At 41.1% G+C, this 15,866-nt stretch overlaps 1 protein-coding gene across 1 annotated transcript in view; it reads right to left on the reverse strand.

Moving 5' to 3' along the window:
- gcgra (glucagon receptor a) overlaps window positions 1-15,866 on the reverse strand; it is a 57,447-nt gene that overhangs the window by 14,934 nt on the left and 26,647 nt on the right. Inside the window, exons 2-4 of the mRNA XM_076266477.1 lie at window positions 2,641-2,789; window positions 676-772; window positions 133-240 (exon numbers count right to left, since the gene is read on the reverse strand). Of these exons, the coding sequence (XP_076122592.1) occupies window positions 133-240; window positions 676-772; window positions 2,641-2,694 (259 nt within the window). The 5' untranslated portion in view covers window positions 2,695-2,789. The remainder of the gene's footprint in view (window positions 1-132; window positions 241-675; window positions 773-2,640; window positions 2,790-15,866) is intronic.

Consider the following 15,866-nt stretch of genomic DNA (forward strand, 5'->3'; position numbering starts at 1 on the left):
CCCCAAATCGTTTAGCTGAGCTAAGTTAAGAGCTCAGTCATCAATCAAGTCCAGTGGGACTGTACCCTGCAAAGGTCAACAGCTTCAGCTCCACCACACATGTCCACTCTGCATGGCTCTTATCTCACTTACCGTCCGAATACCAGGGCAAGTACCAGGGGCAGGCCACACTCACAGTGGTGTTGGGCACTCCGTCCGGCCAGCAGGCATACCTGTCAAATGTTCTGTTGCACACAACACCTGACCACAACAGAAAGGAAGGAGGAGAGTGGTGACAGAGAAAGAGGAAAAGAGAGAGGGGGGGGGGGGTAAATGCCCATATACAGTATAAGTGCTCTTTTCAATTACCGCCCCTACCTTTCCCATCTTCCCATGCTTTTATCGATTTGTTCACTTTTGTCAAAAGAACTAAAATTCTGCCTATTTTTGGTCTTTGTTTTGTCTTTGCTTGTTATCAGGCTGTATGGTGTCTGTATGTAAGGTTAATGACAAACAGTGTATCCTTTCATCTCTGCTTCAAACATATATGACTCACACAATTCCTTACAGGATAGCTTAGCCATTTACATCAGAGAACAGGCTTTCATCTTCCAGCATGCCCCTGCATTAAGACTGACAGTGAGTCTACGGTGAGGCCCTTTGTGGTGCACTGGTACTGCAGGACTAAGGACTTACCGGTGATTGGAGGGTGTCTGCTGATGTTCTGGATGCACTGGTCCTGATACATGGTCCATTTCTCCAGTAAGATTTTCAACTGTCTAGCAGGAGACACCTGTAAGGGGTACAGGGATGTATGGAAATGCCTAAACGAGCCATATGCATATTCACAAGGTGTGACTAGTGTGACCACCGTGGGCTTGTCAGCTACTGGCACTGTTCTTACCTCTACCTGTCCCTTTACATTTCCTCATTTAGACAACACTACTATTCATGCATCCATTCATTCACCTGCATACCGATTACTGACCACTCACACTGATATTTTTGTCTAACTTTTGCTTTTGTATTACTTTTGTTGAATTGGTCAATAAATTCTTAAATTTAAACATGTGTATCCTCCTCTTTTTGTTGCGACCTGGAGCCAGTTCATTACAAAATGGGGGCTCGTCTGGGATATCTGAATTATGTGTGGAAACAAGAGCATCATATGGCTTGGTGCCATGTTGCGTAAATGAACACAAGATGGCTGGTTGGTTTGGTTGGATGGATAGTTAATGGAATAGTCATTTTTTCGGCCGCAAAGAAATTAACACAAAACAACACACCCAAGAATACATTATACCATGTTACATATTGCATCATGGAGCTAAATGTGAACTGCCATATTCTGTTGTGTATTTCAGATGAAATGGGTCAGGAAGACTTCTCATGCCTCATCTAACACTTCAGCAGACTGCATAACATAACATCATCTGTTCGCTTGTTTTGACTGCGTTTAAATGTGCCACGGTATCCTGCACCCACTGCCCCCCCCCCCCACCCCACCCCTGAAACCTTCACATTCCTTAGATTAGCATCACGCTCTTCGATTGCCACGAATATGCTATGTTTAGATGCACACACGGCCCCTAGCTTTCATCAACCCCCGGCGTTGGCTCTGGGAACACTTGTGTTTGTGCTCTTAACATGGTGGATTTAGCGGCGCTTACAGCATTACAGAGCCACGGCAACAGTGGACCAGACGAAGCTCAGCCCTGCCAGATATAATACTCCTGCCATAGGGCCATTTCATGGGCTCTGAATGTGTTCTTAAGCAGCCACTGCACTGCACTAAGCCTGCTGGAAGTTTGCTAGAATACAATGTCGATCTATGATCATTTAATTATAATCCATGACGACGCAATGTTCTGAACGAAACCCAGAATAGGTAGTAAATTAACAGATGGCTAAAATTGAGCATTCCAAAACATAAGCTTAAGTTAAGTTTAAAGTCAAGTTTAAAACTTAAGTTGAGGACTAAAATGAACTTCTATCGATAGTTCTTACAAGCATCACTAGCGGGGTCCCAGTTTAATCCCAGTAAAGTATGAAGTCCTTTCTTCAAAAACAAGTAATTTATTATCATTCTACCCCTCTCATTCTTTGTCTATAAATCACCACTAGTTAACATCTCATGAGTTCATTCTTCCAAGACTTTTAATGTTAGTAATAACATTCTAATCGCATAATTTAAGATGCCACTCTGCAACAACTTTGGTCTGACCCCAGACATACACACAGATGTTTCTTCTTTGATGTTAGCTAAGGAAATCCTGTCATAAAACTGAGAGTATTACTGTAACTGACATATCTCTCCCTGTTGGTACATACAGTATGCATACGCATGCCATTGTGTGACAGGCTGTGTATGTGTATGTATATATATATAAGTCTGCCCCTCCCTGTTGGTGCATGTGTGTGAACATGTTCATGTGACAGTGTGTGTGTGTGTGTGTGTGTGTGTGTGTGTGTGTGTGTGTGTGTGTGTGTGTGTGTGTGTGTGTGCGTGTGCGTGCGTGTGTGTATGTGTGCTTAAGACTCCATTAAGCAAATCCAGTCAAGAGGGTGTGTGTGTGTGTGTCTGTGTCTGTGTCTGTGTGTGTGTGTGTGTAAGTTTGCATGTATGAGTGTGTGTGTATATGCTGTGTATCCATAGCTCACCTGGATGCTAGAGGAGAGTGTGAGCAGGGTCAGAAGTAGGAAGGCCTGTGACATCCCTTAGTCCTGCAGCTGCCGCCGCTGAGGGGGGGTGAGAGGGGTGTGGGGGCACTCAGCTCATACGAGGGCTTCACCTGGGCTCTCTACGCGGCCTGGACAACACACACAGGGACATGGCCGTCAACACACTCCCCACACATACATGCTCTCGCTCTCTCTCGCTCGCTCTCTCTCTGTCTCTCTTTCTCTCATACACATTTTCAGGCACAGTTTGCACACATGCATGGATAATATTTTAATATTTCATAAGCACATACACATGCATACATACATAGCCTACATAACACAGACAGATATCGGAACTCCCCCTATTACCGTCGGTCCCGTATTTCCGCCGTCTTGCGTGTATGTGTCACTTAATATCTATTTCTATACAAACCAAGACGGTGGTTTCCTAAAGAAACGCAAGAACCCACACCATAGGTGTATCTAAATTAGCTATGTACCAAAAATGACATTTTACCGTGACTCGAAGAGCTGTAAACAGTGTTGTAAGGCTGTGTACACATCTGCTTGGAGCTCCAGTGGAAATTTAATTTCATGACGAGAATTCTCGGTCTAACCGTTCATGTGCCGTTGAAACGGCGTAAATAGGCGACCCATCAGGCCAGCACTATAACTCTGAGCGTGGTAAACAAAATCGGATATTTCAGGCAGTAAATGCTCCCGTTAAGAACTAAACCAGATTTGGTTCAAATCTACACCCCTATGGCTACTGGAAAGTGTAAGGTTCATTTAGCAAATGTTATTTTGAAGTGTTAAAAAACATTGTTGTTTTAGAATTTCCGAACAAAGTGGTGATAATTGGGGGTGTTGGGGGTTACGATACATACTATATATTACTACTAGTACTAGTTCTTAAGAACACTGAACCGCAACATCACCCAAACAACAATTAAAAAAAATTATATATTTAAAGATCAATATGGACCACAAGTATCTCAAACCCAACAGGATGCATTGCTCTCTGTTTCCTGTTTTCAACTCAGTGCAAAATACATCACTGTCTCGTGAGTGTTGCGTGAGTGGCCTGCAATAGTATACACACACACACACACACACACACACACACACACACACACACACACACACACACAAACAAACAAACAAACACACACACACACACACACACACACACACAAACAAACACACACGCACACACAGTTCAGCAGCTTCTGATGTTTACCCAATTAGAGCACAGCAGAGATGGGGGGGAGGGGAGCTGGGGAATTACAGCACAGAATAGGGGATCATGAAAGTGAAGACTGAGTCCAACATTACAGTTTTTTTTCAAATGCTTACACACTAAATCTTTGCTTGTCACACAATTTTCTAAACATGTCTTCCAAACATCATAACCCCACACCAAATCTGCAAAACCATACACTAATTCTCAGTGTTTGACTCAGTTTTCAATTGACTAAAACACATTTTACAAAACACCACACACAATTTTCTACTTAACACACAAAAATCGAACAGGAAGTAACTTGATTTCATTTTTCAAACACAACCCATCAAAATGCCACACTAAATAACCAGTGCTTCACTCTCTCTCTTCACATGTGTAAACACTCATTACTTTACTGAACACCATCCAATCATTGCCTTAGTATAGGCCTATGAGTAGACATACTGTACTCTCTATGTAGGTATGGATTGAAATCCAATACGGTTGAAATGTTCAGAACCAATGCAGATACTTTGAAAGGAATGTTCTACAAAAAGTCGACTTTATGTACAGTAAAACTTGTCTTTTTTACTATATTTTTGTGTCTCCCCAAGTTACCATTAGCTCAATCATTTTTTCTATAGACCTATGAATACATACACAACCCCCCCCACCCCCCGCCCACACACATAAACACACACACACACACTTTTCTTTGGAAAAAGCAAAGTAATTTGATAGTAGTCAGTCATTTCCGTCTTAGGCAAGATCAGCTTTTTCAGAACTTCATGTACATCTGGTGGTCATTGTATTTTGCTTTGCTTTGTTCTTGTTGCTGTAAAATACTGTATTTGCAACAGCAAATTATTTGCGAAAAATCACTATTTTTGGTTTCAATAATTCTGTGTATTTCAACTTCTCTCTGTACCGTAACTTTCACTCTTGTATGGAAATACATAAAGCCTATGAAAGACAGAAGAGCGTTAGGTTTTGAGCAACAGTGTCTATATGATGTATCCAAAATGTCATATTATGACAAAAGTGTTTGTAATGTGAGGCGAATGTTTGATTTAAACATGTTTTTTTGACATTTTGAATGTAGTGTGTCATTTTGCTGGAGATTTGAGGCATTTTGCATTTTGTGTGAGCAATTGTGGGTTTTGTGTGTGGAGTTTTGAAAAATAGACACATAGTTTTGAAAACGTGTGTAAACAATTGTAAAAAACTGTAAGAGGAAATCCTGTTTATATACACTGAGGAATGGCAGAGCCTTCCTCAAAATGACATATTCATTGCAATGCCGTGTGTGTGTGTGTGTGTGTATGCGTGTATATGTGGGAGTGTGTGTGCATGTGTGTATATTTTTGTGTTTGTGTGTGTGTGTGTGTGTTGTGTGCAGGTGTGTGTGTGTGCGTGTGTGTGACCTCTGGTGCTCCTTAATTCATGGTCACTCACCCAGGCATCGATCTCATTCCTCGTCCCTCGCTCCAGCCGATGTCGGAGAACGGAACGAAATCTGAAACGTTTCTGCAAAAAACACCTTTACCATGGAAACATTTTTGGCTAAAACGTTTCAAATTCCATTCTGTTCCAGTCTCTCCTGGCGCAGTCGAGGGCAGGTGGCAAGACACCATATCCTGTTGTCGTTGCTTTTGTTTGTTTGTTGTTTGATTTTGATGTAGGGAGTGACCTAGTGGTGTGTTTTGAGGTACCATTCGCATATACACACAGCAATCAACACACTTCATATCACAACACACCAGTGGTTGGTTGTTAAGAGAAATCCCAAACAAAGGGTTTCAAGCTCAAGCCAGGCTAAGAGGCTGGCAGACTAACCGCATGGGGGTTGAGTAGGGATGCGAGAAGCAGCCATCAAACCAATCAGTGTCACATTTGGAAGGCTGGAGTAAAAATAACTCGGTTCATTCACAAGCAGCATATTTTTACTGTGTTGTTATTATTATTCACCCCTGGGATACAGACAGCCAAAGCAACCCAGCGCATAGACCATGTTCCTCTGGTTCAACTGGTAGAGAAATGGTAGAGCATGGCATTAACAACACCAAATTCATGGACTCAGTTCGGAAATGGCAGTTGTCAGAAATGGCATTGTTGTTACAGTACATACTGGCCTTGTTGCAAGTTCCATCATACCGTTAACTTCCATGTAGCCAAGTACCCTTTCGAAAGAACTTTGTATGCCAATGAAGTGGTGAAAGAAAGACTATCAGCACATTTTCATGGCGGGAATAATGCGTTTTGAATCAGTTTATTGCCCAAATTCTGTTTAAATGTCAATATTCCATTTAATCTGTTTACAAGCAAGTAGAATGTAACATTTTGAGCATATTTCTGTTTACATACAGTAGCAATCAACATCATTCCGAATAAGTCACCGACGCAGCCTACAAATAGGCTTCCAACGTCATGACGTAAATCTCTTTTAGCTACGATGGGGGGGTGGGGGGGTGATGTGGGGGTGTGGCGGTCATAATTATGCATATATGAGTATAATGGCAAGTACATTATGCAAAGTTTAGCCTATCTGCTGGGCGAATTTCCATTATACGATCCAGCATATGATGTCCCCATAATTTTAAGAATTCATGCTTCTTTGTCACTAGATCTGACTGCACAGTTCACAGCCCACACCCCTTTCAGTGCACATAAGCACAGAACACAACCCATGCTCATCCACCCGTCATTAAACATGCTTCACCAAGGCAGAAAGCTTTCTCTGGAGACCATCTTAAATAAATGAAAAAAAAAGAATAGAATTTCAATGGTGGTTGTCGAGGAGCATATCTGTGTAGGAGGATTTAAATACTCACCATGAGAGAGATGCAGGGCTGCCACTGGGGTCTCAGACCCTGTGGCCTGTTAGCAGGTTAGGGGTGTGTGTGTGTGTATGTGTGTGTGTGTGTGTGTGTGTGTGTTCAGCCGGCCAGCAGGACTAGTCATCCCACACATAACCTCACAGAAGCACGCACACACACACACACACACATGCTCTCTGCCAAACACACACACATTTGACACAGTTACGCATGTATGCTGATGCTTTCTCTCTCTCTCTCTCTCTCTCTCACACAAACACGCACACACACACATACACACACACACACACATGCCAACGATTCAGTCCAGCGCACATGGCTTAGTTGGCGGCACACTAGCCTACTTAGGACCAATTTTCGCCTTGCTGGCAGATATCAAGTAGAATGATTAACTAGACACACAGAGAGGGCCTCAAAGGAGAAGCCCTGTGTAAAAGAGTAAAAACAGGGTTTGGGGGTCAATCTTTAAATGCATGTAAAAACACCCTGATGGACACGGCAAGGGCGAGGGTACTGTCATGGATCTGGAGTGACCACTCATTAACTAAAGCAGAGCCTGTGGGTCAAGGACGGCATGGCGGTGTGATGTAACCGACATGGGGAAACAAACTGGCGTAACAGTTCAAGTCCTGCGATGACTCGGGGAGTAAACTGAACAGGTCGAATTTGCTGATTGAAGAGTTACATACAAAGCAGCCTGTTTTTTCGACACCAGAGGAAAAAGAATATACGTAAGGAAAACAACCCGACGCATTGTCAGGTTAAGGGTCAAAATAACTCAAAGTCGTAATGATTTGACAAATTCTCAGTGATCTTATCTTTCACATGCAGTTGGTCAGTATTAAGCTTTAAGACCTGTCTATTATAAATGTGGCACTTATTGCTGACAGGCATCTAAATTGCCCTACTAGAGACCTTACACTGCCATCTGTTCAAACACTAGCGGTAAAGATAGCAGCATTTTTGTAGTTCTTGGAAGCCCTCCATTATCTTCACCATGAGGTGTCCAAACAGAGCTATGTTAGGTTTGGACGCATTAGCAAATTGCTCATTCAACAATTAAACAATTTTGCAGTGATTGGGGACTAGCATTAAAGCACATACAGTATAAATCTATCAGCATTAAAGCATTTGAAATGTGAAGTGAGGTAAGGGTTTAAGTATGGCTGTGACATTTGTCGCGACGGAACACACGTAGGCCTAGAGAGCAGTTCTCCATGCACACATTGAATCAGCATGCTCAACAGTACAAGCTGAGTCACAATTTCACTTCACATTTTTAATGTCTCATAAATCATAAATATCTGCCTGTGTCTGACAAAGTATGAAACACACATTCCACCCACACAGACAGGCCTAGTGCTAATCCGGTACAGAGTTTTTTTTTAATTTGAGATAGTCTAAATCTGTGAGGCTACAAGTGTATTGTTTCACACAGCTATCAGCTGGTCTATATCTAAAGCAATATCTCACACTGTTAGCGACAGCAAAACAGCATTTGTGAACGTCCCCTTGAGACCTTTACACAACAATTCATATTTCATGTCATGTAATGTTAAATGAAACATGATACATTATACAATATATTATGCAATGACATTTCCATAAACCTAGGTTTCATCTGGGTTTGGGTTTGGGTTATGGTTAGGCTTAAAACTCACTGTGACAAATAGCATGTAATCCGAAGGTTGTAAAACATTAGATTGATGCTATTGTCTTGTAGCTGATTATGCAATCAGTTCAGCAAATCTTGACATAGCAGTTATGCTGCTGAGTCGTATCGCATATTCTAGTTTAACAATACATGTCTATATATAGTAAACATTTGCACAGTCTGACAGCTCATCTAACGGCTATCAACATGTGTGTTTGTAATTGCACAAAGTGATTAGCGTTCCATCAAATACAAAGGCATAAAAGGCTTTATTTACCACTATCAAAATCAGACAAAATCAATATTAAAGTTCACAAACAAACAGTGTTGGGCAAGTTACTGAAAATTAGTAATTAGTTACAGTTACTAGTTACTTCTTTCAAAAGTAATTCAATTACCTTACCAATTACTGTATATCAAAAGTAATTAGTTACTAGAGAAAGTAACTTTTCAGTTACTTTTAAGTCTGCTTTTAAAATGTCAATATGAACAGTACTGAACAGTCACACACACAATAAACCTAATTTTTGGACCTATTTATTGTAGTTTCAACGGGCCTTCAAATCAATAGCCTTGTGCATGAGTTCTCAAACTTTTTCCGACCACAAAACATTCTACAATGCATGAAGGCCTCCCTGACCTTGTTTTGCGCCACCCTCACCATAGGTGGTTTGATAGATATGTACAGTACACTGCCTACTGCTTGCCTACTTGCCTTATGCAATATAGTAATAAGTTATTATTACCATTATTATTGCAATCCTTCTGTAGGCTACATGGAATTCGTTCAATGGGATGTAATGTGAAACAATGTTAAATGGCCTATTTTTAAAGCAGTTATTGTCTGCTCACACACACATAACCTTAGGTTATCCTCATCCTGCTTTGAACACAGTTGTATTATATAGCATTTTAAGCACCACCAGTTTGGGAAAAGCCTGCGCTGCACAAGTGCTGACCTACCGAAATAAGTTCTAATGCATCCGAGAGTTTGGGATTGTCGCGCACTATGCAGAAGGTTACTCTTCAGCTGATAAGGTGTTCCAGAGACAAGTTGCATGTTCCATCGCAGACAAATGAATCCACACCATGGACATCAATTCCGATGTAAACATAGCCTACTGTGCAAATAACTCAAGTCGCTGTTACGTACGCTAGCTGCTATTTGGAGGTTTCTTTATCTGGTAAGTGAAATCTGCATTTTCCTCTCGAGTTAAACGTGTGCTTGCTTGTGCCAAGGCTATGTTATATAGGCTACCGTAGCCTATTGGTGTTGTGGCGTGGCTATGTTGTAAGAATGAGAAATTGATATAACGAGGCTTTTGCGCAATAGGCGAAAAAGAGCGGAGATAAACAACAATGCGCTTTTACTGTAGTGGAGCTTACGAGATGGAAACGAAAGGGAAACGGCTTTTAAGATGCCCATTTAAATTGTAGCATAATGCACTCTTGTGTGTTTTAGCATAAATCCAAAATAAGGAGGAATGTGAGGAGGCTCCTATTAACTGTAAAGAATGCATCTGCAATCTAAACATGAAACACAATCGCTGGAAACACAGCTAAGGTCGGGAGACAAAGCAGCAAATGTGCATCTTGTCTGCAGTCGTTCATTCAAGATCAACAGAGTAACGCAAGTAACGAACTCAGTAATTGTAATTGCGTTACTGGATTTACAAAAATACTTCGTTACATGCTCGTTACCACTAAAAGTAATGGAATTACAGTAACACATTACTTTGTAACGCATTACTCCCAACACTGCAAACAAACAGTACATACTGTAGCAGTTTTGGGAGCCAAATGACCAGTGGGATAATTGCCTCAGACAGCCAATGTCTCACCTACGTTCTATGTTCTCTATACCTTTGAGCTCTAATGTATGTGTGTGTGTGTACCTGTGTGTGTGTGTGTGTGTATGCATGTGTGTGTATTTGTGTGACTTGTGCTGATGGGGTTGCCTATGCACTTTAAACACCCTGGCAAACGTGTGACTTAAAAGGACCCTGTCTCAGGGCTCTGCCCTCGCACCTTTTATTCAGTTTGACAGCGCAGCGGCTGGGACAGCAACACGTGAGGCTGCGTTTAGGCCTCCCTCTGAAAGGCCATGCTAATTACAGGTCTGCCACCATCAGTGGCCCTAATGGCCAGGGATCACAGCTGATGCAGTTGATGCAGTTAGCACCATACATGAAGAACACCAACACCTGACAAACCATTACTTCCTATTTAGGCCTGAGCCTGTGGCGGTGCATCTGTTACTGTAATTTCTGCGTGAAGAATTACGGGCCATTGTAAAGTGATAAAACAAAATGGCCGCTGCACTGATTTTATCCACAAGGCATCAAAGTCTCAACGAGCTGGTGGTCTGTTCTTGAATGACCTCTTGTGTGGGGGTATTTACTGTATCCTCTCTTCTGTACTCAGGGATGGATTACTGCACGGTAGAGGGTGACAATTTTTCGGGACTCCCGCGGGTCACGGTATTCCCGCGGGTTTCCCGCAGTACGGGAGTAAATTTCACTGTTGGTAATGTGATTGGGACGGGACAGGAAATAATAATTGGGAGCTAGCGGGAAGCCAGAGAAAAAATTACGCTGCAATATAGTGAGTGCGCCCAAAGACGTGAGGCATTTCGTTTTAGAAAAGAGAACCAATTACAACCCACAATACATTTGTGAGACAACAGCAAGACAAAGCAGCTGCCCTGTTCACAATCAATCAGCTTCAGCGACTAGGCCCTAGGTCTAAGGTAAAATGGATGCAAAGAAACAGTTACAGGCGAAAGTGTCAGCAAAGGACAGCTCTATTCAATCGCACGAGCTGTCCGGGAAAGCGATTCTCATTGAGTTTAATGCGTCATGCAATGTTGGGGCATGGCACCTCGACGATCGCATTCCTCAATATATTTATCGCATAACCCTGGCGAAACACAAAAAATAGTTTTGTTTACCCATATGCTTCGCTGGTTTAACGTGATGAGAACGGTGCAAACTTAACTGATGGGATGAGATCTACAATTCTGACTATGAAATGATTTAAGCATAGCCTACAGCAAAGTCCTGTAAAATATGTAATTTTAATGTAGCCCAAAATAATCGGCTATTAAAGAAAAGTTAGACAAGGCTTTCTGCCCTACCAAAATGTATGGTCACCGCACGCTACTGGGTAGCCTAACAGTCGGATAACTTTAGACATCAACATAGGGAGCGAGACGGGATTCGGGAGTCTTTCTCTCGGGATTTTGCGGGACAGAATTTTTTTGGGGTGGCTGTCACGTGATCGGGATATGATCGGGATATGACCCTCTACTGCACGGGCCTACCAGGCCCAGGGGCCCAAGGGGTCAGGGGGCCCTGAAGCCCAAGCCTTTGCCAGGAATCACTGCCTCAATATCAACAAATTAGGATGTAGGCTATTAATCTGATTGAATTAAAGTATTGGCCATCCCCAAAATGCACCAGAATACAGGAAATCACATCAAACAAATAAAAAAATGTCTGGGGGAGGACCCCCAAATCCCCCCTCCCACATATGCAACAATTAGTGGGGGGCCCTTAATACATCTGGGCCCAGGGGCCTGAAAGTTCATAATCCGTCCATGTCTGTACTGTATCAAAATGTAGGATCTAATTGCTTTAATACCTTCTGCTCCACAGCATTCTACAACACTGCGTTTTCAGTCCTACTCATGCAGCCCTCTTTTCACACTTGGCCATCTCTTCTTTTGACAATGTGTGTTTCCCCTGGCTAAACGGATGGGAATAATTACAGCGGCGATAAGTGTACAGGCTCTGTGTGAATAAAGCCAAGAGTACCCGAGTGCAGGGCAATTACGCTGGAGCATGTGTGTTTCAGGAGCGCCAGCTTTTGTTTCAATGTTTGAGAGGGAACGAGAGTGTTTGAGTGGGAGCAGACCAGAGCAAACCTCTTGTGACTCAAGCATAGAGTGCCGTCAGCCAGCACCGTAGCCACAGCTCACAATGGACACGCAGGTACAGTATGAGTGCTGTGGCTTGCATAAAGTAGGATGCTGTGTATGTGTATGTGTATTAGGGGTGGGCGATATATGGGTATTTCCCAGAATTGGGGCCTATTTCTGTCCACAGGGTGTAATTCTATTAAAAACACATTAAATCTAATAATGTTTAGCATCACTAATTAGTATAAAGAAAAACAAGCCTAGACTTTTTTAATGGTTGCTCCTACTCATGATTTAGACACATTTTATTGGTGTTTTATGGTACAATATCAGTGTTTTGGTGTTGTCCGCAACCAGAGTTTTCACATATTGTGCCATATCTCAAACATTATTTATCAAAAATTAATTTAAAAAATCATGCATATGAATTAAATGTTATCTGAACTAATGAACTGCATGCACACATTATGCATATATATGCATTTCCTGCTTTATTTTGCTTAATGTATACCTGTCCCATGGTTTAGCCGTCATTACCAGCACACTCTACATAAAAGCACTTTGCTACTGTTTTTTCATCCAAAAAATATTTGGTAACCATGGTCACCTAATATCACAGTGGAATACATGGGTGTCAAGCAGAAAGATTGATGCCTTGATGTCCAGAAACATAAGAAAATCTACTCTTTATCCCTCGTTTTGGGCATGTACACTTATTATGTGTCATTACCATACGCATTGTATTTCTGTATTTTTGAATATTCCTGAAATTGTAAAATTATTTTAATAGTTTAAATGATCTACATTACATGTAGAAAGCTAGCTACACTTGCATGGTGATAATTTTTACTTCTCAGGGTAGTTTTTCGGTATAAATGTCATCACCAGCACAGTCATTACCAGCACATTATAGCTTGAAATGTAGTGGTAATGACGACTGTGTTGGTGATGACATTTTTGCAGATACATTTAAAGTACTCTTTTTAAAAGAAATACGTTTTTTTTTTCACAAAGTCAGTTCAACTTGGGTTTCTAAATTATAAAAATTTAATTGCAATAGATTACGATCAGTGATTTGTCATCACCGCAACAAATGTCATTACCAGAACTGCAATGTCATCACCATCACCATGCATATTTTTGCCAATAGATTATGTATAAATTACAATAAATTACATTAATTAGATATTTTTGACAATGTTGGACAGTCTAAATTGCCACTGGATGAAAACAGATATGATATATGGCATTTATTTCAAATAAATGAAATTCCAAGCCAGGGTCGAGTGAAAAAATAAAAAAATAAGATACTTAAACGACTATAATTCATGTTGTAAGTAAAATTCAACAATTCTAATAAGTTCAAGATAAAATAGACTTCATGTGAAACCATAATTGATCATTGATTGATCATTGATTGACCATTTCATCTTTAAAATGTACATATTAGATGATGTGATGGTAATGACATTTACCTGAAAAATGACAAAAAATCATAAATTCCCTTATATTGTGGTCTCAACCAAGCTCACAAGGTTACTCCTATCAAAATGACTGATAACTTGATGCATACCAATTAGTAAAATTTTTAATTTTATTTTTCAAAATTTCAGTTACCCAAATAGGCCCGAAATCTGCCCATATATCGTCTGTGATAATGTCGTGATTGTTGTTTTAACGATGTGCAAATTGACATTATTAATTAATTAATTATTAATTATTTAAATTACTTATGGGGGAAAAAACACTCGAAATCACGCACTGAAGACTCATACATTCCCAGGAGGTAGGCTATGCAGGAGAAGTGCAGCAGAGCAAGTGTCACGTGATCACTAGTGGGTCACAACGTTGTCCCATGCAGCCTAATGTTTATTTTGTGCAGCGAGAGTAGCCTAGGCCTACTTTGGATTTTATGCGGCTACTTCTGCTCAGGTAGCATTGATGAGACAGTCACGTTTTTTCCTACACGGTATTATATGGAGAGAAAACATTAGCCTTTGAGTATTTTAAGTCAGTTGTAAACAAATAACTATTCTCATGTAACTCTTTTGTAAATGGACTGAAGTTCGTTCTAAATATCTACGTTTACCGATTATGCTAACCGTTAGCATCTCTATGGGATTTCTCATATACATTAGCCATAAGCTAACGCATTAGTTTCTATTCTGTAACTTGGAATGCTAGCCTACGTGATTGCTCTAAAACAAAACATAGAAGGAACTAGATGTACCGCAGAGCGGTACAAAATATGACCGCCGCCCAGTCCAGCACATTTTTTCCACAAAAAGAAATCATGCTGAAAGGCCTATATGATTCTGTCTCACTAAATTGCATTATCCACACTCAATTCTCACTGGTATCTGCTAGACAACAAGTACCAAAACATTATTAGTTCATAGATTTCACATGTAAAATTCATTTTATACAACCCCACCTCCATCTTGCCTATTCATAATTCTGAGAAATTCTTGATTGTTTGTGTTATGTTTATGTTATGTGTGTGTGTGTGTGTGTGTGTGTGTGTGTGTGCGTGCTTGTGTGTGTGCCTGCGTAAGTGCCTGTGCATGCAAGCGTATATGTCTACTGTGTGAGTATGTGTCATACGTATGATTACTGTGAATGTATGTGTGTGTGTGTGTGTATCTGTTTGTGCACATGTGTGCACATGAAATGGGTTAACATGACCCCTGGAGGCAAACATACGGAAAAAAATGGTCATCCTAGGCCCTATAGTTCTCAAGATATTCACAGAGAACTGTGTCTGCCCTACCCTCCTTTCGGGGGGTCCAGTCCAGCGGGGGGGCTACAGATCAAAACGAAAAATGACGGTTCCATGTTATCCATGTGGGGATACATGCCCACCAAGTTTTGTGTACCCCGGTCTTTCAGTGTCCCGGGAATCCTTGTTGGTGTACGTCACTAAATGTACACATAAATTATTTTATTGTAAGGCCCCCCATGACCGAAAGTACACAAAACTTGGCATGCATTCGGAGGGTGTCATAATGATCCTACACTTTTAATTTCGTGCAGTTTTGACCTTGTCAGCCAGAGATATTGTGATGAAAACACCTAATTTTTTGCTTTTTAATTTTTAACTAGGTGGCGCTATACATGAAATAAGTGGTAATGGGATGGGTTGACATGCCCCATTAAGACCAACATACATAAAAAAGGTGGACCTCCTAGGCCCTACGGTTCTCGAGATATTCACAGAAAACTGTCTCCGGCCACCTACAGGCCAGTTGGTGTATAGTAACATAAATTAATTTATTGTGTGGCCCCCCATGAACGGAATTCCACGAAACTTGGCGTGCATTCAGAGGGTGTCATAATGATCCTACACTTCCAATTTCGTGCAGTTTTGACCATGTTAGGTCACAGATACCTGCGATTACAACACCTCATTTTTACTTTTTTGTGTTTAACTAGGTGGCGCTATACATGAAATGAGTGATTATTGAATGGGTTGACATGGCCTCTTGAGATCAACATACCAAAAAAAAATGGTCCTCCTAAACCCTACGGTTTTCGAGATATTCACAGAAAACTGTGTCTGCCCTACCCTCCTTTCGGGGGGTCCAGTCC

Source organism: Alosa pseudoharengus, unplaced genomic scaffold (genome assembly GCF_046254945.1).
Source record: "Alosa pseudoharengus isolate Yale_2024_CS ecotype anadromous, Long Island Sound unplaced genomic scaffold, YU_APseudo_1.1 YU_APseudo_1.1_scf_4, whole genome shotgun sequence".
NCBI classification, from domain to species: domain Eukaryota; kingdom Metazoa; phylum Chordata; class Actinopteri; order Clupeiformes; family Clupeidae; genus Alosa; species Alosa pseudoharengus.